The sequence below is a fragment of the Penicillium riverlandense genome, assembly GCF_028828495.1.
Source record: "Penicillium riverlandense strain IBT 135883 chromosome Unknown utg000008l_segment0_segment0, whole genome shotgun sequence".
In the NCBI taxonomy this organism is placed as follows: domain Eukaryota; kingdom Fungi; phylum Ascomycota; class Eurotiomycetes; order Eurotiales; family Aspergillaceae; genus Penicillium; species Penicillium riverlandense.
In genome coordinates, this window is record NW_026643199.1 from 1,614,530 (window position 1) to 1,637,038 (window position 22,509).

The 22,509-nt window shown below is 52.9% G+C and overlaps 9 protein-coding genes across 9 annotated transcripts; 6 read left to right on the plus strand and 3 right to left on the minus strand.

The window, feature by feature from the left end:
- Positions 1-2,877: 2,877 nt before the first annotated feature.
- On the minus strand, positions 2,878-4,761 carry N7474_009650 (alpha-keto acid decarboxylase family protein; the record flags this gene model as incomplete). Its single annotated transcript, XM_057201060.1, has 4 exons — positions 2,878-2,961; positions 3,024-3,231; positions 3,286-4,513; positions 4,569-4,761. 4 exons carry the CDS (start codon positions 4,759-4,761, stop codon positions 2,878-2,880), a joined length of 1,713 nt encoding a protein of 570 aa, XP_057049047.1.
- A 414-nt stretch (positions 4,762-5,175) lies between these two features.
- On the plus strand, positions 5,176-6,312 carry N7474_009651 (THUMP domain-containing protein; the record flags this gene model as incomplete). Its single annotated transcript, XM_057201061.1, has 6 exons — positions 5,176-5,235; positions 5,288-5,413; positions 5,469-5,622; positions 5,673-5,887; positions 5,998-6,138; positions 6,205-6,312. The coding sequence occupies 6 exons, from the start codon at positions 5,176-5,178 to the stop codon at positions 6,310-6,312; spliced, it is 804 nt and encodes a 267-aa protein (XP_057049048.1).
- A 726-nt stretch (positions 6,313-7,038) lies between these two features.
- Positions 7,039-8,067, plus strand: N7474_009652 (phosphotransferase family protein; the record flags this gene model as incomplete). The annotated part of the gene is made up of 1 exon (XM_057201062.1): positions 7,039-8,067. One exon carries the CDS (start codon positions 7,039-7,041, stop codon positions 8,065-8,067), a length of 1,029 nt encoding a protein of 342 aa, XP_057049049.1.
- A 123-nt stretch (positions 8,068-8,190) lies between these two features.
- Positions 8,191-11,459, plus strand: N7474_009653 (uncharacterized protein; the record flags this gene model as incomplete). Its single annotated transcript, XM_057201063.1, has 6 exons — positions 8,191-8,277; positions 8,337-8,676; positions 8,729-10,856; positions 10,918-11,039; positions 11,102-11,377; positions 11,434-11,459. The coding sequence occupies 6 exons, from the start codon at positions 8,191-8,193 to the stop codon at positions 11,457-11,459; spliced, it is 2,979 nt and encodes a 992-aa protein (XP_057049050.1).
- Positions 11,460-12,275: 816 nt separating this feature from the next.
- Positions 12,276-13,292, minus strand: asf1 (nucleosome assembly factor ASF1; the record flags this gene model as incomplete). The annotated part of the gene is made up of 4 exons (XM_057201064.1): positions 12,276-12,672; positions 12,725-13,033; positions 13,090-13,129; positions 13,184-13,292. The coding sequence occupies 4 exons, from the start codon at positions 13,290-13,292 to the stop codon at positions 12,276-12,278; spliced, it is 855 nt and encodes a 284-aa protein (XP_057049051.1).
- Positions 13,293-13,804: 512 nt separating this feature from the next.
- On the plus strand, positions 13,805-16,913 carry rna14 (cleavage polyadenylation factor subunit RNA14; the record flags this gene model as incomplete). The annotated part of the gene is made up of 3 exons (XM_057201065.1): positions 13,805-14,656; positions 14,713-15,135; positions 15,198-16,913. 3 exons carry the CDS (start codon positions 13,805-13,807, stop codon positions 16,911-16,913), a joined length of 2,991 nt encoding a protein of 996 aa, XP_057049052.1.
- A 1,811-nt stretch (positions 16,914-18,724) lies between these two features.
- Positions 18,725-19,468, plus strand: N7474_009656 (uncharacterized protein; the record flags this gene model as incomplete). The annotated part of the gene is made up of 1 exon (XM_057201066.1): positions 18,725-19,468. One exon carries the CDS (start codon positions 18,725-18,727, stop codon positions 19,466-19,468), a length of 744 nt encoding a protein of 247 aa, XP_057049053.1.
- A 697-nt stretch (positions 19,469-20,165) lies between these two features.
- N7474_009657 (Fic family protein) lies at positions 20,166-21,227 on the minus strand (the record flags this gene model as incomplete). The annotated part of the gene is made up of 1 exon (XM_057201067.1): positions 20,166-21,227. The coding sequence occupies one exon, from the start codon at positions 21,225-21,227 to the stop codon at positions 20,166-20,168; it is 1,062 nt and encodes a 353-aa protein (XP_057049054.1).
- A 639-nt stretch (positions 21,228-21,866) lies between these two features.
- Positions 21,867-22,307, plus strand: N7474_009658 (uncharacterized protein; the record flags this gene model as incomplete). Its single annotated transcript, XM_057201068.1, has 1 exon — positions 21,867-22,307. One exon carries the CDS (start codon positions 21,867-21,869, stop codon positions 22,305-22,307), a length of 441 nt encoding a protein of 146 aa, XP_057049055.1.
- Positions 22,308-22,509: the final 202 nt, after the last annotated feature.

Consider the following 22,509-nt stretch of genomic DNA (forward strand, 5'->3'; position numbering starts at 1 on the left):
CAGCGTTGCGACCAAGACAAAAACAAAATAATCGAACTCAGGAACAAGCTTATCGCTCCGCAGCACTCGTCACCCAGGGAGGGGTGTTTGAAGATATCGTTTGTCCGCTGGGACTCGTGCGACACCAGGGCAGATGGAAGCGATACGGTGAGAAACGCGGAGAGCCCGCTGATAAGGGCAGGGCCTCTGAGCAAAGCGGGAAATGCCAGAACTGGACTTGAGATTGTCGATGTCAGCGGCCTGCACAGCAGAGAAGAAGCAGAAAGAAGCAGGAAAGAAAGACGAGGTGAGATGGCAGGGCGATCCCCCTCAGATCGACGAATCTGAGCAAGTCGAAGCGACCAGGCGCCGAGGATTCCAGGCACGGACTCCCTTGCGTCGGAGAATATTTTGGAGTTTGGGTCACGGACAGCGACATACCAGAGTGAGATATGGGATATGGTGTATGTGTGTGTGTGTGTGTGTTTATGAGTTCACTCACTCAGTGTCCAGTTGGTTTGTTGCACGACTATTGATTTGATTTGGATCCGAGACGAAGCGCAGGTTCATTGATTACCTGACTAACGGGGTGGAGATTGTTTGGGTCGAGCTGAGCTGTCACGTGTTTGACCCCAGCCCTGAATGCGCGCCTGAAGCTCGGGACCGCGGAGTTTGCGCTGCTCGGAGTCTTGTTGGTATCGCGAGAGATCCGGGATTGGCGCGGCGTACTGTTCAGGAACAATTCCCCCAGAGACACGGAAGATATCGAGGCGATTGAGATGAAGGGGAAGCTCCCAGCCCCTGTTACAGATTGTTGTTTCACTACCTAGGCACCGATACCCGGCTCTCCAGCCTCTCGTCAAAGTGGCTGCCTTAGCGGTAGGATCGATGTGCAGAGCTGTATCCCCTGCTCCGATCCGGTAGGGTTTCTGAACCATCTCATTTTCTTTCTTTGCAGCGATGGCCCCTACAGATGGTGTGCCGTCGTCGGTCTGGATCATTTCTTGAAGCAGCGTCGAGGGCTTCGTCCACCGCAGGATGCGGAAATGTGGCTGGAGCTGGAAGAGAAGGTGTGACTTTGCGGTCTGGAATCCACATCGCATCCCATCGGCGGCCTCGGTCGAGAGCGGGCCGGAGAAGTATGCGCCCACCACGGCAGCATCCGTCGTCCCGGCTCTCTTTCCTGTATACACCACGAGATATGGGCTTTCCTCCTGCACAAGAGTCTTTACAACTCGAGTCACCGTCATATCTGCCTGGTTTTGCGAAGGCCGCAGCGGTTGTTCTAGAGCAATTCGCCTGTCGTGCCGTGGCCATGGCTCCAGCGGCATGGCCGGGATGGACAAGGCAAGAGCCCCAAGGATGCGTGTCGGGATGGTTTCCGGTCCTTGTTTTGCTTCCTGGTGCGGCTCTTGATTCTCGGGCTGAAAGAGAACCGCCCAAAGCTGTTGGAATCGTAGATGTAGATTTCGCTGATCACAAAATCGTCAGAAGACACGTCCAGATCCGGTAGATTGTCATACTCACCATCAGTTCCATCGTTCTGACCATTTGAGCGGACGTCACATCCTCCACATCACCTCCTCCCAGCCCGTTACTGAGGATCTGGGCCAGCTCTTCATCAGCTGGATCAGCTCCCACAAAGCCACCATAATAGCACTCCGGCGATCCCCATGTGCGCTTGGCTAGTTTCAACCGAAGCAGCAAACACAGCAAGATCACGAAATCCCGCTGATCAACCCGGTACCGCACCCGCGTACCCTTCTCACCAAGCAGCCTCCGGGCAGCTTGTTCCGTGCCGTCTATTGACGGGGCCTCACAGATATATTGAGGCTGGGTCATGGCCAAGACATCCGCCAGGTCTTCCACAGCAGATCTAGAACCAGAAACCTGTTTCTGCGGGTCGGAGTCGTGTCCTGCGTAGCCGATGCTATTGTAGATTCTTTCCTCCCTGACTCCACTCTGCAAAAATTCCGAGCTTGCAAGCCCGAGCCGCCAGTAGCAGTCAGGATCCTCCAAGATGCCTAGTAGATCTGTGCCGCCGGCAACGAGTAGTGTCATTGCGCTGTGGAAGGCATTGAACTCGATCCGGTCGTTAGTAGGATCGAGTGGGAATGAGAATGGGTAATAGGCGTGGAAATGGAGGGACCTCCAGAGGACATGGATTGCGGTCGAGGGCATCGCATCCGGGTGAAGACGCTGTATATGTTTCTTGAAGCTATCCTCGTTCCAATCTAAGTTGTCGTTAGACAATAACTGCATATCCCGCATGGAATGGACGATGTTACGAACAAGGCCGTCGCAGCGGATCTTTTACACAACAGGCATCGAACACCCTCTTGAAATGATCATTTCCGATACTCAATCTCGCTGTGAGTTGTTTGTGCATGTCATCACGGACAGTTTCTAAACCCAGTAAGATGTCAATATTAGTTAACAACGAGCAAAGAGAGATAGTTTAGGTGATTTTTCGACTAACCCGGAGTAGCCGCGTCCAAGTAGTTCTTCACTTTCCGCCGATGCGGCCCAAACGCGATGCTGTTCACGATATCATTGAATAAACCCATGATATATTTTTGGATGTTCTTGGGTTGTCATACGTGGCTCGTAGTTGTTTTTTAGAACAAAGTAGTGGTTCGGGCGTCGAAAGTGGGGGCCAGTGCTCTACTATAGGCAGCAACTAACTACAACAACCTCGGAAGGCCATAAGGTTAGGTAAGAAAGGCTAGGTTTCAGAAATTGGAAATCATTATTTTATTGTTTTGCAGGGCTAGACTGAACTGGAATGGAGATGATTCGAGTCAAATTAGATTAGAGGTGCAGATAGTCGTCGTGAATGAGCCGCCGTGATGCTATCCTCGGAGACGGGCACCTCAAGACAGTGCACGATAAACAGGCTTACTTGTTTAGTGTTGCTGCTGCCTCGGCGGTCAATTTGAGACCGGCCGGTGCGTCCTCGCGAGGCATGTATATCTCAACCAACTGCCAAAACTATATTAGCAACTTCCATTTCCCTTTGATGCAGGCAAAGCAAGAACACATACTTGGAGATCATCACAGCGGCAGAAAGTCTGGTCTGCAAACAGTTTGTTGAGCTCATCCCGAGTCTTGATGCGGTATCCCTTGTAGCCTTCCTTAGCCCCAAAGACCTTGGGGATGTTCACGTGGTCCCAGGACTGAATGTCGTTGTAGGCCGCATCCCATCCATGGATGTACCGTTCAATCGTGTAACCCTCGTTGCAGATCACGAAGCTAAAGCGCGACTTGTCAGCCAGTACCCCGAAAGGATCAAAACATGGAACTTACACAATGGGGTTCAGCTTGTTCCGGAGCATCGTGCTCAGCTCCTGCACGGTCAACTGAGTGCTGCCATCGCCAATGAAGAGGATGGTTCGGCGATTGCCCAGTTCCTTGGCGGCCATGGCGGCGCCCTGGCAGGATCCGAGTGAGTAACCAATGCTGCCCCAGAGGACCTGGCTGATGGCAGTAACCCGGGCGGGGAATCGAGTGTTCCAGATGCCAAAGTTAGCGGTACCAGTTTCGGTGAGCACGATATCATTGGACTTCAGCCACTGGCCAACCGTCGGCCACAGCCAGGCATGGGTGATGGTCGGGTCGGAAGACTTGAGCTCACTGTCTGGCAGCCGGTTGCTGATTTGAGGCGCAGAGGCCGGGCTGAGGGTACCCATGCGCTGGATGACCTTCCGCAGAACGCCCTTCATGTTGGTGTCCGGGTACTCGGAATAGCGCACTCGCACGTAGGTGCTGTGGAAATCAATGGTGTTCAGTTGTCCGATGCGGTAGGTAAATCCAGAAGTGTTGAAATCGGACTTGATTGCGCCGATGGTGAGAACCAGATCCGAGGACTCAACCACCTCGCCCACGCCAGGGTTGGACCCGTTGCCAGCATAGACACCTCCGAAATTCTTGTGCGTCTCATCCACAGCCCCCTTGCCCATGGGAGTCACAAAAGTAGGCAGGCCAGAAGCCTCCATCAAGTCATGCACCTCGTCCAGAGTGCGATGCCGAATCGCGCAGGCGTCGACCAGAATCACGGGATTCTTGGCCGCCCGGAGATACTTCAACACGACGTCCACCACGTAGTCTTCCTTCTCGGGATCGTTTTCAGGCAGCGACAGGTCAATGGGTTTCTTCAGACGATTGCCGTTCACCTTGGCGTTCACAATGTCGGTAGGGAGGGTCACATAGACCGGACGGCTGCGGATCCAGCATTCACGGATGGCACTGTCGATCTGAGTTGCGGCGTCGTGGGGGTCGTTCAGACGGGCCACATAGCACGAGATAGCCTCGCTCATTCTGGTGAACACGTTGAAATCGCCATTGCCCAGGGTATGGTGCAGCAGCATGCCATCGCGCTGCGACTTGGTGTTCGGCTGGCCCACGATGTGGACGACGGGAACGAATTCGGAGTATGCACCCGCGATTGCGTTGAGGGCTGACAGCTCTCCCACGCCAAAGGTGGTGACCAGGGCGCTGATCCCCTTGACGCGCGCATAGCCGTCGGCCGCGTAGCCTACGACAACGAGTCAATCATTGGAATTTCGCACTTCGCGTGTCTAGGAACATACCGGCATTGAGCTCGTTGCAGTTGCCCACCCAGTTCAGCCCGCACTTGGGCAGGTAATCCAAGGCCGCGAGGTTGTAGTCTCCCGGAACCCCGTGCACGGAGCGGATGCCAACCTCGTGCAGGCGCCGGAACAGGTAGTCGCCGACGTCAATGGGGTTCTCGAGCTCCCGGGTCGCGATGTCAGTGGACACCATGGTTGCAGTTAGAAGAGGATGAGGTTGGAGAGGAGAATGAGAGAGATGGTCGTTTTTTCGTCGTGCTAACAATAATACTTGTTGGTCGACGTCATAATTGGGCCGTGATGTCATACACGCCGGTATTGTCCACCACACCGAATGCTGTAAAATGGTAACTGATGGACGAGCACAATATTGTTCTCCATGCCCCACCAACATACAATGCGTAACTCAATCGTAGGACTCAATAGTAAGAGTGACACTCGACCTCGGCTGGATCGCCCGCCGATCGGATAAGCTTGTTTCGGGCCCTCCCACGGCATTGCTCCACCGACTGCGCTAAACCCTGTTGATTTCTCGCGATATTTTCTCTCCCCACTTGTGCTCGACCAATCCTGTATCCACCGAGGTGTCTAGGTGTCTAGGACGCGCATGGTCGGCGGGAAACACATAATGCCGGACAGGTCAAGCCAGTCCTCCAGAGGGAAAAAGGTCGGTACCGTATCACTGCCCATCCCGTGTCGGGGACTGACCACCGGAATAGGGAGGCCGGAAATACCAGCAGAGCAAGGGACCCTCGCTTGAGAGCGGTGACTGGGGCGTGTTTGTCACCTGCGACATCGGCAAAGAAGGCAAATGTATCGCCGAGACGCAGGATGTCTTCTCGCAGGTACATGGAGGGACCATCATCCACCTTGCCATCTACTAACCTGCCCATGATTTAGTACATAGAAGCCACTGCGCCTCCGGCAGAGGAGGAGGACACCGATTCAGATGACGGCGACATCGAAGCCCAGATCCGAAAGGAGCTCGAAGGCTTGAAGCCAAGCGCAGCCAAACCGCGTTCCATGCAACCCATTCGGTTCGATATGCCCTGCGGTAGGTGCTCTTTATCACAACGAGGTTCGCCTGAACTGACCCCTAAAAAGTAACATTCATGCGCCTCGACAAATCAATCGATCCTGTCCAGCTGGTCCACCGGCTGTGTACCGAAGCACAGGCGAATCCCACGACCAAAACGAGTCGCTGGATTCAGCGCATGACGCCCGTGACTGAGATCCGGAAGACTCTCCGTGTGGACCTGGCGGAGTTTGCCAAAGAGATCCTCGCGCCTCATTTCCATTCAGGGGGCCCGCCGAAGAAGGTGAGTCGAGTTGCAAGGAGCATTGCACTGATCCGGCAACACGCCCGGTCCTCCGCCTCGGGATTTCGTCACCTTAATCTTGTGCTGATTTGGATTTCCCCCCTGGATAGTACGCCATCCGCCCGACGATACGAGGCAATGAGAAGTTCGGCCGCGATGTGGTCATCAAGACCATTGCTGATGTGGTTGGTAAGGAGCATCCGGTCGATCTGACGAATTACGATCTGGTGATTCTGGTGACGGTCCTCCAGGTGTGTTTTCTGTCGGGGCATTGTATGAGATCCTTGCATTCTCTGACTTGGACCCTTTTTCTGCAGAACGTTATCGGCATGAGTGTTGTGGGGAGCGACTACGATCAACTGAAACGATACAATTTGGCCGAAATCTACGCGCCGACGGCTAAACCCAAATCAGGTGAAAACTAGGCAGTTAGAGGAATAAAGCATCAAATTAGTATTTCCGATCGGGGCTTCCAGAACGTGTTTCCTTAGACGACCATCCAAGGCCCGGCCACCGGCCGTCGGCTCTCTCGCGCATGGACAAGGACTACGTTCGCTTGTCACAGCCCCCTGATTGGAGGATAGGGAGCCCATGGAACGTTATTATGCCGGGCAGCCGATAATATTTTCTCGGATGAAGACCTCCCTAGTCAGCTCTTCACTATGGAGATTCGGCAAGGCGACCCTGTGATTGGCAGTTCGGCCGGGGCCGCTTTGCCCTGAGCGGGATTCTTAGGCGAGAGTCTCGCGTCCTGCTTTCCTCATCAACCCCGTCCTTCGCCTGCCACTCGGTCGTCGCAGCCAGTCCCGGTTGAGATCCTGCCTCGGATGGGTCTGGCAAGGCCTAAGAACAACGGTCATGGCCACTTTGTGTCCCGTGTCCCGGGGAAGGTTACGTAGACCCAACACCATGTCCTTTCGCTCTTTGCGACAATAATGCCATACCGCATATCTCCTCGGAGATGAACCGTAACGGTCGCCCCGCCGGAGACGTACATATTCTGCACAGATACCTTGTATCATCAACTCCGGTGGGTGGTGAGCTGGGATTAGTTCTTCTCCCAAACAAAAGGACGGGCCCTGGCAGATATGCCAATGGTGGACGAGCCATCATGTTCCCGTCCGTCCCTGAAGGGGACCGTCGATAGCATCATGGATTCCCGGTCTTCGTCAACGGAAACCCAGTGCCTCAATCATGTCCTGCGGCCGCTGTTCCCTCCACCAATTCGTGTGCAGCGCTCCCAACATCTCCCCGGCCATTTGCACACCCTGCGTCTTCTCACCCTCTCCAACGGGGATCGATTGATGCTCAAAGGCTCCCCTCTCCCCAACACGGCGCTTCTGCGACGAGAGAAGTTCTTTCTCGAAACCGAGGCCAGGTTCCTTGCGCTCTTGGGACACAGTGCCAACCCCTGCATTCCACAATTATACCATTACGATCCGCACGGCAGTCAATTCGCGTCTGCGTGCTTGATCCGGCAATATGTGCGAGGAACGAGGTTGTCCGAGATGCATCACCAGCTGAGCGGCCACCAACGGAACGGCATCGACCGCCACCTGGGATTTCTGGCCAGTGTCATCGGCCAGAATGCTGCCCCGACATTCGGTTCTCTTCAGGAAGTGGCCATGGGTGGCGGCAAACCGCGCTGGCGGACTGCCTTTCGGTCTCTGTTTGAGGGTGTTCTCCGCGATGCAGAGGATATGTTTATCTCGCTGCCCTATGCGCAGATCCGGGATGAGCTGAGTCGACTGTCGCCTGCGCTGGAGGAAGTCACATTGCCTCGGCTGGTGGTCGTGGACTTTGGACGCCCATCACATGTCTTGTTGGATGAAGGGTCTAAACAGCTGTCGGGCATTGTGGACTTTGGCAATGCCCTGTGGGGGGACATGTTGATGGCCGAGATTTTCGACCGTCGATCGTCCGCGGTGTGGGAAGGGGCTGGGTTGTCCTTATCCCGGACCAGCCAGGAACAGACCCGGTTGTTACTGTATGCTTCCCTGATGTTGTTGTTGTTGTTGTTCTGCGCTAATGTGATGGTGACTCCCAGATACTCGTGCTACCGATCGGTGTGCCAGATCACGATCCAATATTATCGCAGTCGAGACGAGGCCATGGAATTGGAAGCCCGGAGACGATTGACGGCGAGCATAGCGGCGATGGGACTACAGTACAGTCCGTAGAAACTATACAAAAGTAGAGGATTCGATCATAGTGGGGCCGGTGGGGACCTGGCGTCAGCCGTGAACAAACAGCTTGAATCTCTTCCTTTCTCTTTCTTCATCCCCCTACACCAAACATAAATAATGGCCCAGTTCCTGCGCGGCAAGCAGGCCGGCATCCAGAAGGATCTGTCCGACGGCCTATCGCCGGACTTGTTCCATCTTGACGACGTGGGTTGTTCCCTTCTTCTTGGCAATCCCAGGCATCCTCGTTCTCACAGTCTCTCCAGTTCGCACGATGCGGTGTGAACTCGCAGATCAGCGCGGTCGCCTACGATCCCGTCCAGTCCCTCGTCGCCGTCGGAACCAGTGATACTCAGTTCGGCAGCGGCCAGATCTATGTCTTCGGCCAGCGCCGCGTCTCCGTCGTCTTTGAGTTCCCCCGCAAAGCCTCGGCCCGCTTCCTCCAATTCTGCGCCGACAAGCTCATCAGCATCGATTCCAAGAGTGAAATCTGCATCTATTCGCTGGAGACCCGTCGTCGACTGTCTTCCTATGCGCCTCCGGGCCAAGTGACTGCCCTGGTGTCGGATCCGAGCCTGGATTATGCGTTCATTGGTCTAGGGAATGGTAGGTTATGGTGGTGGATGGTACCGGAATGATAGACTGACGGATTGGAAAGGTGAAATTATTGCTTACGACCTCGACCGAGAATCCTTGACGCCTTTCAAGATCCCGAACCTGTGGCAGGAGCGCAACCCACGCGCAAGGCTCATCCCCGTCGTGTCGCTCGCCTTCTCAACCCGGGATATTGGGAAGATCCTCGTGGGTTATCCCGAAGGCGCAGTGACTTTCTCATTCAAGCAAAATATTGCGCAAAAGTTCTTCATCTATGAGATCCCTCCGGGCGCCGAGGGCGGAGACCCTCAAATGCCGTCCCACACCGTGCGCAGACCCAGATTGATTGACGCCCTCTGGCATCCAAACGGGATATTTGTCCTTACTGTGCACGAAGACGGGAGTCTTGTCCTCTGGGACTCGAAAGATGGTCGCAAGCTCCACGCCCGCACGATCCAGACGGCCAATATCGACCAGCCGGGCGCTTCTGCCCCCAGACCTGGCTCTCCTGGAGGGCCAAAGCAACCTATCTCCAAGGTCACCTGGTGCGCAAAGGAGAACCCTGACGACACCGGTCTGTTGGTGGCCGGCGGTCACTCTGTTGATGATGTGAACAAGGGCCTCACGTTCCTGGACATGGGCTCGACTCCCAACTATCAGACATCTTCTTGGCAAATCTTGACGAGCTATTTCGAGCGACCACGGCAAACTCTGAATCTTTCGGTGCCCCCAGGTGCGCAAGTCGTCGATTTTTGTCTTATTCCACGCACCAGTCCCTATTTTAGTGGCGCTCACGACCCAATTGCGATCCTTGTTGTATTGTCGTCAGGCGAGCTGATGACGCTCAGCTTCCCCAGCGGCCACGCAATTACCTCCACCAACATGCTTCACCCGTACCTTTCTCTCGTTCAACCATTTGTGAACAAGGCAGCCTTGATACCAGTCGATCGATCAACGTGGCTGGGTTTGAAGGAGCGCAGACTGCAGGGTCCCAAGTTCTTAATGGGCGGCGCCGAGGCCAAAGGCCCTCTCAAACGTTTTGAGAACCGCAATGTCATGGTGGCCGCACATGCGGATGGAACCGTCCGCCTCTGGGATGCTGGGCATGATGACGAGATTGAGAACGGCGACGTGGTTCAGGTCGATTTGGCCCGCGCCGTGGGTCGAGTCAGCAACATCGAAGTCACCGAAATGTCCTTGGCGGGTTCCGCAGGCGAGCTGTCACTTGGTCTCCGGAGCGGAGAAGTTGTCATCTTCCGTTGGGGCACCAACGCCTCATACGGGCGAGAGGAAGCTGCAGGTGCCAACCAAGGCCCTGGCAAGCTGACACCTGTAGCTCATCGGACAGACCCTGGTCTGAAGCAGGGCTTGCTTCCACTGACGCTTCTGAATATGCAACAGGGCCCAGTGACGGCGCTGAAGCATAGCCAAGTCGGATTTGTTGCTGCTGGATTTGAGGGTGGCAGCTTGGTCATCATTGACCTGCGTGGTCCGGCAATCATTCACACTGCACGTCTATCTGACTTCGTGAAGTCGTCTAAACGAGGCAGTTTCCGGAAGACTCGCGGGTCGGAAGACGCCGCTCCAGAATGGCCCACCAGCATCGAATTCGGCGTGATGACTCTGGAAGGCGAAGACTATTCGAGCATCTGCTGTTTTGTCGGGACCAACAGAGGGAATGTCGCGACGTTCAAGATTCTTCCCGCGTCCAACGGAACCTACACTGCTTCGTATGCGGGTGTATCGGCCATCGAGGATAAAGTGATCAACATCATCCCCATCGACGCAGACACCGGTGCTGATGCCTCGGCCACTCCTAGTGTAGTGGGCGGCTTGCGAAACGGCATGAAAGTCAATGGCGTTCTCATCGTAGTGACCACTGCCGGCTGCCGAATCTTCAAGCCCCCAACGGCAAAGGGCGCCCACAAGAGCTGGGATGATTATCTCTGTGATTCAGCCGCCGTTGTCAAGCTCGAGGGCCGGGGTTACAGTCTGGTCGGCCTCTTCGGTGACGGCAATGCTCGGGCTTTCGCCATTCCTTCGCTGAGAGATCTTGGCGTAGCCAAGATCAGTCACATTGCAGACATGCGGCGCCTCCCAGAGGCTTGCATTACCCCTACAGGCAGTGTCATGGCATGGGTTGGCCCATCCGAAATCGGGCTCTTCAATGTTTGGGGATCTGGCCGCGGACTGTACGATTGATCTACCGCTTGCCCTTGTTGAGGATTATACTGATCATTTGAAATACTATAGGCACCCATCAGAAGACCGTCTTTTCAACCCTCAAGCAGTCATCCCCTCCCGTCCTACCATTACCAACATCCAATGGATCTCAGGCACGCAATACGTATCACCCGCCGACATGGATATCCTCAGTACGTTCCATTTCCTTGCCCCTACCTAGAATAAACAGATATCTAACGAATTGGCAATACAGTTGGCGGTCCAGACCGCCCTCCCTCCAAACGGATGATGGAGCAGATGAAACTCGACGACCAAGAACGCCGAAAAGCCCTCAGAGAAGGCCGCCCGCCGCCCGCTGATCAGCAGGGCGAGGGGTACTGGTCGTCCATGACGCGATCGCTTCAGGAACGCACGGAGCGGCTGGGTCTGGTGGGCGATAATATGGATAGGCTCGAGGAGAATAGCAGTAACTTTGCCAGTGATGTTGGCAAGTTTGTGCAGAATCAGAAGCGGAAGGCAGCTCTTGGTGGTGAGTTTTTCTTTTCTTGTGCTCAGGTCCGGATGAAGCTAATGTGCACGTGCTAGCCTTGGGGTCGAAGTTTGGGTTCTAGGTTGTTTACCAATCTTCAGTAAGGACTCGTGGACTCTTGGATCATCGTGAATATTAGCGAAATTGGAATTGGGAGACTAGTGTGGCGGATCTTGACATGTTTAGGATCCAGAACGTGTAGAGTAAGTATCTACCTGGCTGTACTCAGGGCAGAGCATGCATCATGTATATCCTAAGGCAAAGCAATGCCTCGCAAGACCCTTGCCTCTAGTTCGCAACCACTTTCATGAGCACCAAAGTTATTATTCTGCAATCTACGCACCATTGGACTCAGTGAGTCACCATAGTCACAACTCCTGGGATAGGTACGGAGGGATTTAGACTCCCATACCTTGTCTCGGAATTAGGACCGCTTGGGTATTTCATTGCTTCATTAACTAGTCAAGATTGCGGGGCTATTGGTCTCCCTTGCATCCTTAGTCTGTCGTTGCGTGGTGACCGACTTTTGACCGTAGCAACAAGGGTGTTGTTTACTGTGGTATCCGGAAATATATATCCACTCTTGAGTTGGATATCGAGGCATCGTATATGCCTAGACTACCATTCCAATTTACGGAAAGACGGTACGAAGTCTCGGACTATATAGATCAGAGGTGCAATGAATCCATTTTTCATATATGTGAAGTCTATCATGGACATGACTCCCATGGAAAGACAAGACAGGGTGATCCAAAAAAGGGACACTGGGTCCATATGTCATAAAAAACGTCGCATTCCGGCTGTCATCATTGAAAAGAGAAGAAATATAGCAGAAGAGAAGGGGGAAAAAGAGTAGAAACGCCTCCAAGCCAACCCACCCACCAACCCTTGTCTCGATCTAGTGGACCATGACTTCAGGCTGAGCCTGGGGAGCAGCAGCTTTGTTGGCGGTCTCATCCTTGTGCTCGGCATCATCGCCCATCTCCACATCCTCGTCGCCCTCACCGGCCTCATCCTCGTCCAGCTCATCCTCATCATCGTCGCTCTCCTCCTCGAGATCTTCGCTCTCGGCATCGGAGATGTCCTCTTCCTCATCCTCCTTGCCAGCCGTGCCTTCGGCACCCTCCATCTCCTGGTCCTCGCCGTCACCCTGCTTGTCGGCGTCGGCGAGTTCCTTGACGAGAGCCGCCTCGAGCTCTGCTTCCTCAGCACCGTATGCGTTGCTGTCGTCATCCAGAATGTCGGCCTCGGGCTGGTCAGGCGGGTATTCCGCGGGCGCAGAATCCTCCGAGTCCCTGTAGAAAGCGTATTAGATCGGAGTCAATAGTTGAAGAGATTCATTCTTACCATTTGATGGCAAACCGAGTCACACGCGGCTTCTCCGCGAGGACATTGCGGCGGATGCGCTCGATGATCGGCTTCGCCGGGGGATCCGCCACCAGCTCCTCCGAGTCATACTCGTTGTTCACGTAGTACCCGACGCGAACAAACTCCCTGTCGTCGTAGCTGCAGGTGAGCAGGATGACGGTCACCCCGAGGATCTCGGAGGTAGGGATGCGCTTCAGGTCGGGCGAGTCGGCTTGGAAGATAAACTTGTTGACGCCGACAGGGACCGGGCCGACCAGGAGCGAGTCCAGTTCCTGGTCATATTCAGAGCTAGGAAGGGGTGGGTTGTTAGCAGTGATTTCTGTGGTGGAGCGGAGTGGACTTACGAGGTGGCGGATCCGACGTAGGTCAGTTTCCATTCCAGATCTGGCGGGAAAGAGTTAGTTTGCGAGCATTGGGAGGAATCGAAGAGGTGCATACCCTTCTGAAGCTGCTCGAGACACTCAAAGGTGATCTCAAACTCATAGGGCGACGTGAAGGTCGCTGGGTTGTTGAGGATCTTCACACCGAGAAGGGAGACGACCGACATTTTGATATGTACGTGTGGTGTGGGATGGATGAGGGAGTAATGGGGAGAGGAAGAGAAATGATCCAGAGGTTGGGGTATAAACAGAGAGTGTGAGAAGTGGAAGAGTGAAAAAGTGCAATGCAGCAGCCAGAGACAAGGGGTGTTGTTCACACAGGAATGTGCTTGAAGCCAGGAGCCAAACGACTTGCTGATCTTTGGACGCGCCTGGCTCGCGTTCCCTCGCTTTTGCCGTGCCTCACCGCCCACGTGATGCTCTGCACCCGTCCTCGGTGTGTGCGTGCTGTATCTGCATCATCACCATGATTTTCTTGTCGCGTTGATCATTCATTCCCTCCCATTGTTATTCCCCCCTCTCTATAGATGTGGTCCTAATATTTGATCTATACAGTTGCTCTCGTCCCTGCGCTGGTTGATCGCTGACTGAGCGACCAACCTTAGTTGCCTGGTTCCCCCGGTTGACTTCTCAGCTTCCCACATTCCCCTTCTCTGCCATTGCAAGCACCTCTTTCCCCATGGCGGACGAGGAAGCTGAGCAGGCCTTTTTCCAGGCGCAGGCCACAGATGCCGATGTGGGCGAGCAGGGCGCAGATAACGGAGACTCAGATGACTACGACCCTTCCCAAACCCTGCAAGACCAGCAGCCTCCAGCCACCGAGTCGGACGCTCAGCCAGACGACGACGCTCCGTCCATGACCATATCAGCAGACTCCAATGCTGCCCAGCAGCCGGGCGACGCTCCCAATCCCTCCCAGACCCCCTCCCGTGCTGAGTCTCAGACGTCTACGCCGATACCACCCTCTGGTGAGCCGGCGGAGCCCAAGACCAGAATGATCGGGGGATTTGTGGTTGAGGATGACGACGATGACGAGGATGACAAGGGTGATGCGGAATATGAGCCACCGGGTGTACTTGGGGCTGAGGACACAAATGCTATGCCTGTGACCATGTCTGAAGAACCCAGTTCAGGAAATGCAAATCAAACCACTTCCTCCCCTGATGTATCATCTTCTGCGGCGCCTGCTAGCGCGCATGAGGTTGCCAATAGTTCTTCTCACTTCTCTGTCCCTGTTTCGTCTAATACCGATTCTGCTACTCCTGTTGCTGCCCAGTGGGCTCCCCCGCAGGACTCGCTTGCGCCGAGCCTGCAGAACAGTACTGTTCCTACTCCTGTACCTGACTCTCCTTCTGCCTCCCGAGCTCGGCTGCCCCATGACCGCGTGGGCATCTTGCAAGACCGGATTGATGAAGATCCAAGAGGTGATATCGCTGCGTGGCTGGAGTTGATAGTCGAGCACCGAAGCCGCAATAGGCTGGACAGCGCGCGCGAGGTCTATGAGCGCTTCCTGAAAGTGTTTCCGATGGCGGTACGTTGTCTGCAGCCTTTTGATCATTGCGAATACGCTGACCCAAACAACCCTAGGCGGACCAATGGGTGGCGTATGCTAATATGGAGTCGGAGGTCAACGAGTTGTTCAGACTGGAGCAGATCTTCAATCGCGCGCTTCTGACTATCCCGAATATCCAGCTCTGGAACGTCTACTTGGACTATGTCCGTCGGCGTAACCCCTTGACCACCGAGACCAGCCGGAGCGTGATTTCATCCGCATATGATCTGGCCTTGACGTACATCGGCATGGACAAGGACTCGGGTAATGTGTGGTCAGACTATGTCGAGTTCATTCGTTCAGGACCCGGAACTGTCGGAGGCTCTGGCTGGCAGGACCAGCAAAAGATGGATCTGCTTCGCAAGGCCTACCAGAGAGCCATTGGTGTTCCGACTCAAGCCGTTAATACCCTGTGGAAGGAATACGACCAATTCGAAATGGGCCTCAACAAGCTTACGGTTAGTTTCGTGTCTTCATTTTTGTGTAGTGAAGGGATATGCTCACAATTATCACGATGTAGGGTCGGAAGTTCCTCCAGGAACAGTCGCCGTCATACATGACCGCGCGCAGCTCCTACACTGAGCTACAAAACATCACTCGCGACCTGATTCGCACCTCGCTCCCGAGATTACCCCCTGTACCCGGGTCTGAAGGTGACGTCGAATTCTCGCAGCAGGTGGACATTTGGAAGCGCTGGATCGCTTGGGAGAAAGATGACCCCCTGGTCCTCAAAGACGAGGATCTTTCCGCGTTTAAGAGCCGTGTGGTGTACGTCTACAAGCAGGCCCTCATGGCGTTGAGGTTCCTGCCTGAGATTTGGTTTGAGGCTGCCGAGTTCTGTTATGCCAATGACATGGAGAACGAGGGCACTGACTTCCTGAAGCAAGGCATCGAGGCCAACCCCGAGAGTTGCCTGCTGTCATTCAAACTTGGAGATCGCCTGGAAGTCACTTCGGACTCGGAGCAAGATTCCGCCAAGCGAGCAGCCAAAGTACGGGAGCCATATGACAAGCTGCTCGATGCACTCTATGAGCTGATCACCAAGGCCCGCACGCAGGAGGCCCAGGATGTAGCCCGCATTGAAGAGTGGTTCGCGAAGCAGAACCCAGAAAAGCAGTCAACGATGAACGAAGATGAAGACGACGCTCCACCCGAGGATAAAGAGAAAGAGTCGGCCAAGAAGGCGCAGATCGACGCCATCCGCAACGCCCACTCCATCCAGATCAACATCCTCTCCAAGACCATTTCCTTTTCCTGGATTGCGCTCATGCGTGCTATCCGACGCATCCAAGGCAAAGGCAAACCCGGCGAACTAGCTGGCTCGCGCCAGATCTTTGCAGAGGCACGCAAACGTGGTCGCATCACCAGCGATGTTTACATCGCCAGTGCTCTGATGGAGTATCACTGCTACAAAGACCCCGCGGCGACCAAGATTTTCGAGCGAGGCGCTAAACTCTTCCCCGAGGATGAACACTTCGCCCTCGAATATTTGAAGCACCTCATCGATATCAACGACATTATCAACGCAAGAGCAGTCTTTGAGACTACCGTGAGGAAACTGGCATCCAATCCTGCAAATGTCCACAAAGCCAAGCCCATCTTCTCTTTTCTCCACGAGTATGAATCTCGCTACGGCGACCTCGTCCAGGTCATTAACCTGGAGAATCGCATGCGCGAACTCTATCCCGACGATCCCAACCTCAGCCAATTTGCACACCGTTACTCCTCTCCAAACTTTGACCCTACCGTGGTGCGCCCCATCCTGTCGCCCTCGCAGACTCGACCCAAGACGTCGCTTCCCGGCGCCGCGGCAGAGCCACCTACGACGGGATATCTGGATCCGTCCATGAGTTCTTCACCCAAGAGACCCTTCCCCTCGGACGACTTCGATGACTCAAACCGCCCGCGCAAGTTTGCCCGCGCCGAGTCCCCGTTGAAGGGTACTACCGGTCGACGAGCTGAGCAGCCAATGCGTGGCCAGGCACCGAACGGCCAGACAATAACATCCCCCTACATGCCCCAGGGCTCGCAGACCCCTCTGCCTCGGGATGTGGTCCATCTCTTGAGCATCATTCCTGCAGCCTCCACGTACACTATCTCCAGACTTTCTCCTGAGAAAATGATCGATCTCCTTCGCCGGATCGATATCCCCAGCTCTACCTCTCAAATCCCGCTTCCGCAGAGCGCTCGCGGCCTTGGGGGAGGCCAAAGTTCTGGCTACTCCGGTAAGTCATAAGCAATTACCTTTTTCAGTTCCCCGCTATGTCGTTCCAATGCTAATATTGTCTTCTCTTCTAGGCTCTTACCGGTGAAGACAATGAATGAAACCCTCCCTTCCTTGGCTGCAGCCGTAACCGACCTTCGTGTACAATTCAGTTCTATCCCGGCATCATGTCGATCTTTCGCAGCACTGTTTTACTATCTTACCGTGGTGACAGTCGACCGACCTCCTTGCGGCAATGGGCTCAGGCTCTGACCCCAGCATGAGATATGGTCCCAAGTCCCGCAATTTTTACCTCACAGCTTCATTGCATCTTCCGGCGGCGTCCTCGATCTATTTGGCAATGACACCTCTGGTTGTTTCTATTTTCTTTCTATGGGAATGGCATTTCTTTTCTTTTCTTCCGGGCTAGGGTTTACGATACACCTCGTGTACATTTAGTCTTTTGAGAATGCTGCAGATACTTTCGCGACTCTGGTATGTTCTCTGGTTCCTTGTACAAAACGCCCCTGTAGTGAAACGAAGAGCCTGAATTATAAGGCCAAAATAGGAAGTGATCGGCGCCGAACCGCAGCGGTAGTCGGTTCTCGACGCGGGCAGTTTGTTCCTTTCAACCTTAGTGAAAGGGCCATGCTGGGTGAAAGCTATGCACATTGGGTCAGGTGATCCTAGACAGTAGTTGTAACTCTTGGGTGGCTGGACGTTTTTGGTTCATGTACCTGAATGTCACCTTCCGCTTTCAGCCAATTCGGGGAGAGGCGCTTTGATTATCAGCGAATTTTCTAATCCAGCTCGATAAGATTTTTCTATTACTATCAGTTGTCACAAGTTCGACGGTGTGTCCTGTGTTTATCGATGGTATGTCTTAGCTATCCCACGAAATATCCTTAATTGACTTAGATTTTAAATCGCAGGAAATTGATTTTGATCTTCCAATGGAAGGGCAGAGAACTCTACGTCGGCGGAGCAACGAATCAAATTCCGTCTCACATGCAGAGCATGAGCAACATCTTCGACATGCTATGTCAAGGCTTTCTTTTTCTCCGCCATATCAGGGTTCTGATCAGGAGACATTGGCTCGAGCGGGAGTTAATGAAGCAAACCATTGCTACGAACAAAGTCCAAACCAGCGTGTCATGAGCCAGGCCGTCCCTTTGAGAATTGAGCCTAATGAAGGTGGCTCTGACGTGCCGAAGACTTTAGCCAGCGAAGCTGATTCCAATTCTATAACTATGAGTGATGTTCTGGAAGGGCTCGGCCTGGAGAAGAACAATGAGCAAGAAGAATTGTTTCGTTTATGCCTCGGTATTGATGAGGATCGTGAACTTCAGCTCAACGTCAAAATTCAAGGAAAATTCGTCGTCACAATATTGTACGCTATCTTTTGCTCTCTCTTCTGGTGACTACCACAGCTAATACAAGAACAGATTATAAGACTTTTCCAATACATATCCAAGCTTTTCTTGATCTTAGTAACTTAGTCGTTGTATGTTACCTATGAATCATAGTCTTATTCTTTCACTAAGGTTTCATCAAGTTTGTCGACAGTCAAGACGGATTTTGTATCCGTCTCAATATAGATGCATATGGAATGGTAGTACAACCCGCACCCGGCAATGTAACACTCAGTAAAGGGACCAAACTATTTCGACTCCACAAGAGAAATTTGTGTATAATAAATAACTAGGCTGTCCACTCTGGACATTTATGCCCACACCATCACTGATACAGCAACGACGAATGTTACGCAAAAGACCGGATAGGTTTCAGATACAAAAATGCCTTTCTACGCCTGTGCGTTCAATTGCGGTCATGACCGAAGCGGAATGGGCAGCCATAATATTGTCATCACTCCGGACCGCGAAACATCGGACCTTTTCTTCCGATTCATACAAGACAACCGGAAGCTCGCAGGAGATTGCGTATTCCACGAGGTCCGACGGCTATCTCCACAGATGTGGACGTGGCATGGGAACCCGGAAGACTGGGCGCTTTGGAATGCAACTTATCATATCAACAAAGGGACAGCGGAAGGCAAGAACCAAGAACACCTGAAGAAGCTCCGGGGAAAAGTCTTCCTTCGACATTACGGAAAAGCGGACCACGTACAGCTTAGCTTCCCGCCAATTCCACACATCGACCATATCAAGGATCATATCTCCGGGGATGTCTTTTTCATCCGCAACAAGCTCTCGCCGGAAAGATATTGGGTAAAGGATGGGACTACCGGGGAAGGACCGGGCGTGGGAAATGTCATCACTTGGACTACAGCCCGTTCGAAGTTTCGAATTCAGCTGGCGATGGGCCACCAGGTGGGGAGGCTGATGGTAGAGGACGACGACGTCAAAATGTCCCTTGTCCTCGACGGCCAGGATTACCCCCTTCAGCTCAAAGACGCGAAGCCAAAAGGAGCTCTTGACACATCGGGAGGGAAGGACCTTGTTTGCAAGTTCGGTGATCTGCTCAACGGGGGTTTCTCGGCTGACAATTACGGGGAATACTTGACGATATTTCATTTCCCCGACAAGTTGAACAATGGGCTTAGTGGGGAGCTCTGGGAACTGGTTTGACCATGAATTTGACACCTCCGCCACTAGCCCTTGAAAATCCGGCTCACGCAGGGCATAATATCCCTCAGCCAATCAGTGCGCCATCAGCTCCGATTAGTACAAGCCAAAGCGCTGATGGAATTCATCATACTGGTTGTTGCGCAGATAAATAGGTATGATATTATCAGAGTGGGTGTTGAGAGACTCTCGTCCAACTGGTGTTCCTTCTATGTATCTGTCAATTGTTAATATTCCTCCTAGGTCATGGAAGATAATCGGTATTGCTGCAAGATCTCGCATCGCTTTAGGACTTAATCTCCAGAAGAACGACGGACTCGATATAAAATCAGTTGAAGCTCGAAATCGACTATGGTGGTCAATTTTCCGCTTGCAACATCTTCTTTCTGTCATGACTGGGAGAGTTTCTTGCTTTGGGGATGCTTCTAGCTCTACGCAAGGTCTATGCTGGCCATGATTTATATTAGCTTGAATTGGTGATTTTGGAAGTGTACACAAGCCAGAGATACAGACTGCTGTTTGATTGAACAGTGCTGTTAATTTACCAATCGCTTTGGGTTGAGGAAGTTCTAAAGCAATATCAGCCCTCAAGCCTAGATTGGTCATAACGTTCACACTTGAATATTTTTGTGGTGGCTTCTTTGTTCTCGCTTTGGGTGAGGTGACGCTACGATCACCCCCCTGGTCCGGCTCATCAATTCTACGTAACCCTGTTCAACTTCATCATAATCTTATGCACATGAGCCAAAGTGAATGTTGCCAGCTCTTTGTAGAGTTTGGGCTTCTCGTCTTCCTCGGCATCCTCATACATGTCTTCCAGCGCTCCCGCATTCGCGTTGATATCCAGATAGGTCGAACGGTCAGTTTCATCTTCGCCGATGCAAACGAGGACGCTTCCAAGCTTGATTAGTAACGCATTCAGAATCAAGCGACACATACGGCCGTTACCATCAATGAATGGATGGATGTTGGCGAAGATGTGGGTGTATTTTGCGGCCAGAGCAATAGCATCGATTGTCCCATCGTCCACAGCTTCTTTGAGGTCGGATTGCAGTTCACGGATCATTCCACTCATCTTGTATGGGACGAGGGAGGGATGGGGAAATGCACGCAGCCCGACACTAACTTCCGCCAAGCGATAAACACCACCATATTCCGCCCATGGGGCGTTTTCGGCATCAACTTTGTATGTGAGAATGCGATGGGTTTCTAGAATGATCTCCTCGCTCAAATTCGCGCCGTGAACACACAGCTGGCTGATTATAAATGCAGCTGCTTTGGCGTGTTGTACAATTTCGTTACGACTGCGTAGAACTTTTGAAGTATTCGATGGGAGGTTTTGTTGCATGAGATGCTGCTTCAAAGCCAAAAATTCTTCGTTGGTTTCCCCGATGTCCTCGGGTATTTCCTCGCCGCCAAATGTTGCGAGGCAGAGCTTGAGCGTAATATCGAGATCACGTCCAGCATGCTCAATCATATTTGATCCGTAGACCATGCGAGCAAGACAGTCCAGGATTTGATGCTCGACGGCGGCTTCTTGGCTGGAGGGGAGGCGTTTAATTCCCGCAAAGACAACCAGCTGTAGTTGCATCATGAATGGGAGATTATGATAGAGGTCAAACTCCTGCAGTCCGATGTTGTTTGCATATGCATCTTCCATCGTCATGGGGAGGAGTGTTTTGGATTGCATAAAGTGCAGTATGAGCTTGCCGAGATTGATAGGGCCTGAGAAGCCATGAGAAGAAGGGGATGCCAATGTCATGGTGACTTGGTTAAATGAGAAAAGCAGAGGATAGATAGGTCCTATCACTTGGAGAGTCATATTTCTAGTTGGTCGGTTCCTGACAAACCATTCGCCGTAATAGGCTTAGCATCGTAAGTAACCTAGGAGGGTCCTACGGTAGATTTGAGCACTAACATGACCCTACCAAAACTAAACCCTTTGCTGCTATCGTCGCCTGTACTAAACCCGAAACTGATAGAGATCTATACCGAATATGGTTTAGCGATTACGCGGGGTGACCCCTATAACCCTATAATGATTAAGATGGTAACCCAACACTCTCTCATCATCATCATACTACTATCAAGTCCAATATTTAATGGTCTTTCTCTACAATAGTATCTCGAGTGCCTCAGTGACAGGGCTCCAGCCATCATCATACTAGTTGGTCAACCTGGGTTACCTAAACAAAGTCCGCTCGCCCTGTATCCGAACTTCCAAGTTTATCCGCCAGCCGACGAAAAATCTCCCGTTTACTCGGATTACAGCTCTGTCAATCGGAATACCCAGACCTTCGACCCTCAGACTTGCACATATTGTTTTCTTATCGAAGCTATTGTCGTGCGTGTAGCAGCAACCACCCGTATCTGCACTCGCACTTATCATACGACGACACTCATGTGGATTGAAGCACTGCCAAATGAGCTACTATATATGATCGCAAAGATGCTACGTCGACAGCGGTACATCAACTCTTTAAGCCGGACAACTCGGCATCTATATTCCCATCTTACTCCTCTCCTCTATTCCAATAATGTGAAGTACGGCAACTCATCTGCCCTATGGTTCAGCGTGTCTCACGACCTACCTGGGACCACTCGACAACTCATCGATGCGGGGGCGGACCTAGAAATCAGAAACAGTTATGGGATGACTCCACTACTCAGGGCCGCCATGGGTGATCACGTTGACGTGGCCAAGGTCCTTATTGAGGGCGGAGCGGATATGAAGGCCCAGCATGAATGGCCGGAAGGCCGTGGGCAAACTGCAATCCACCTGGCGGCATCAAGTGGATGTGGGAATATGGTGGAATTACTCTTGGAGAAGGGGGTTGACTGACTCCGATTTGGTGAATGAATTGGATGATTTCTCGACACCTCTTCACTATGCCGCAGCCGGTCATAGTGTGCTCGTCGTGAAGCTATTGATAAAGAAAGGAGCTCAAATCAAAAGAAGGAGAAGGGACTCTAATGACACACCGTTGAGTCTGGCACTGAGACTTGTATCATATGACTGTATGCTAAGCCGATATTGGGTAACG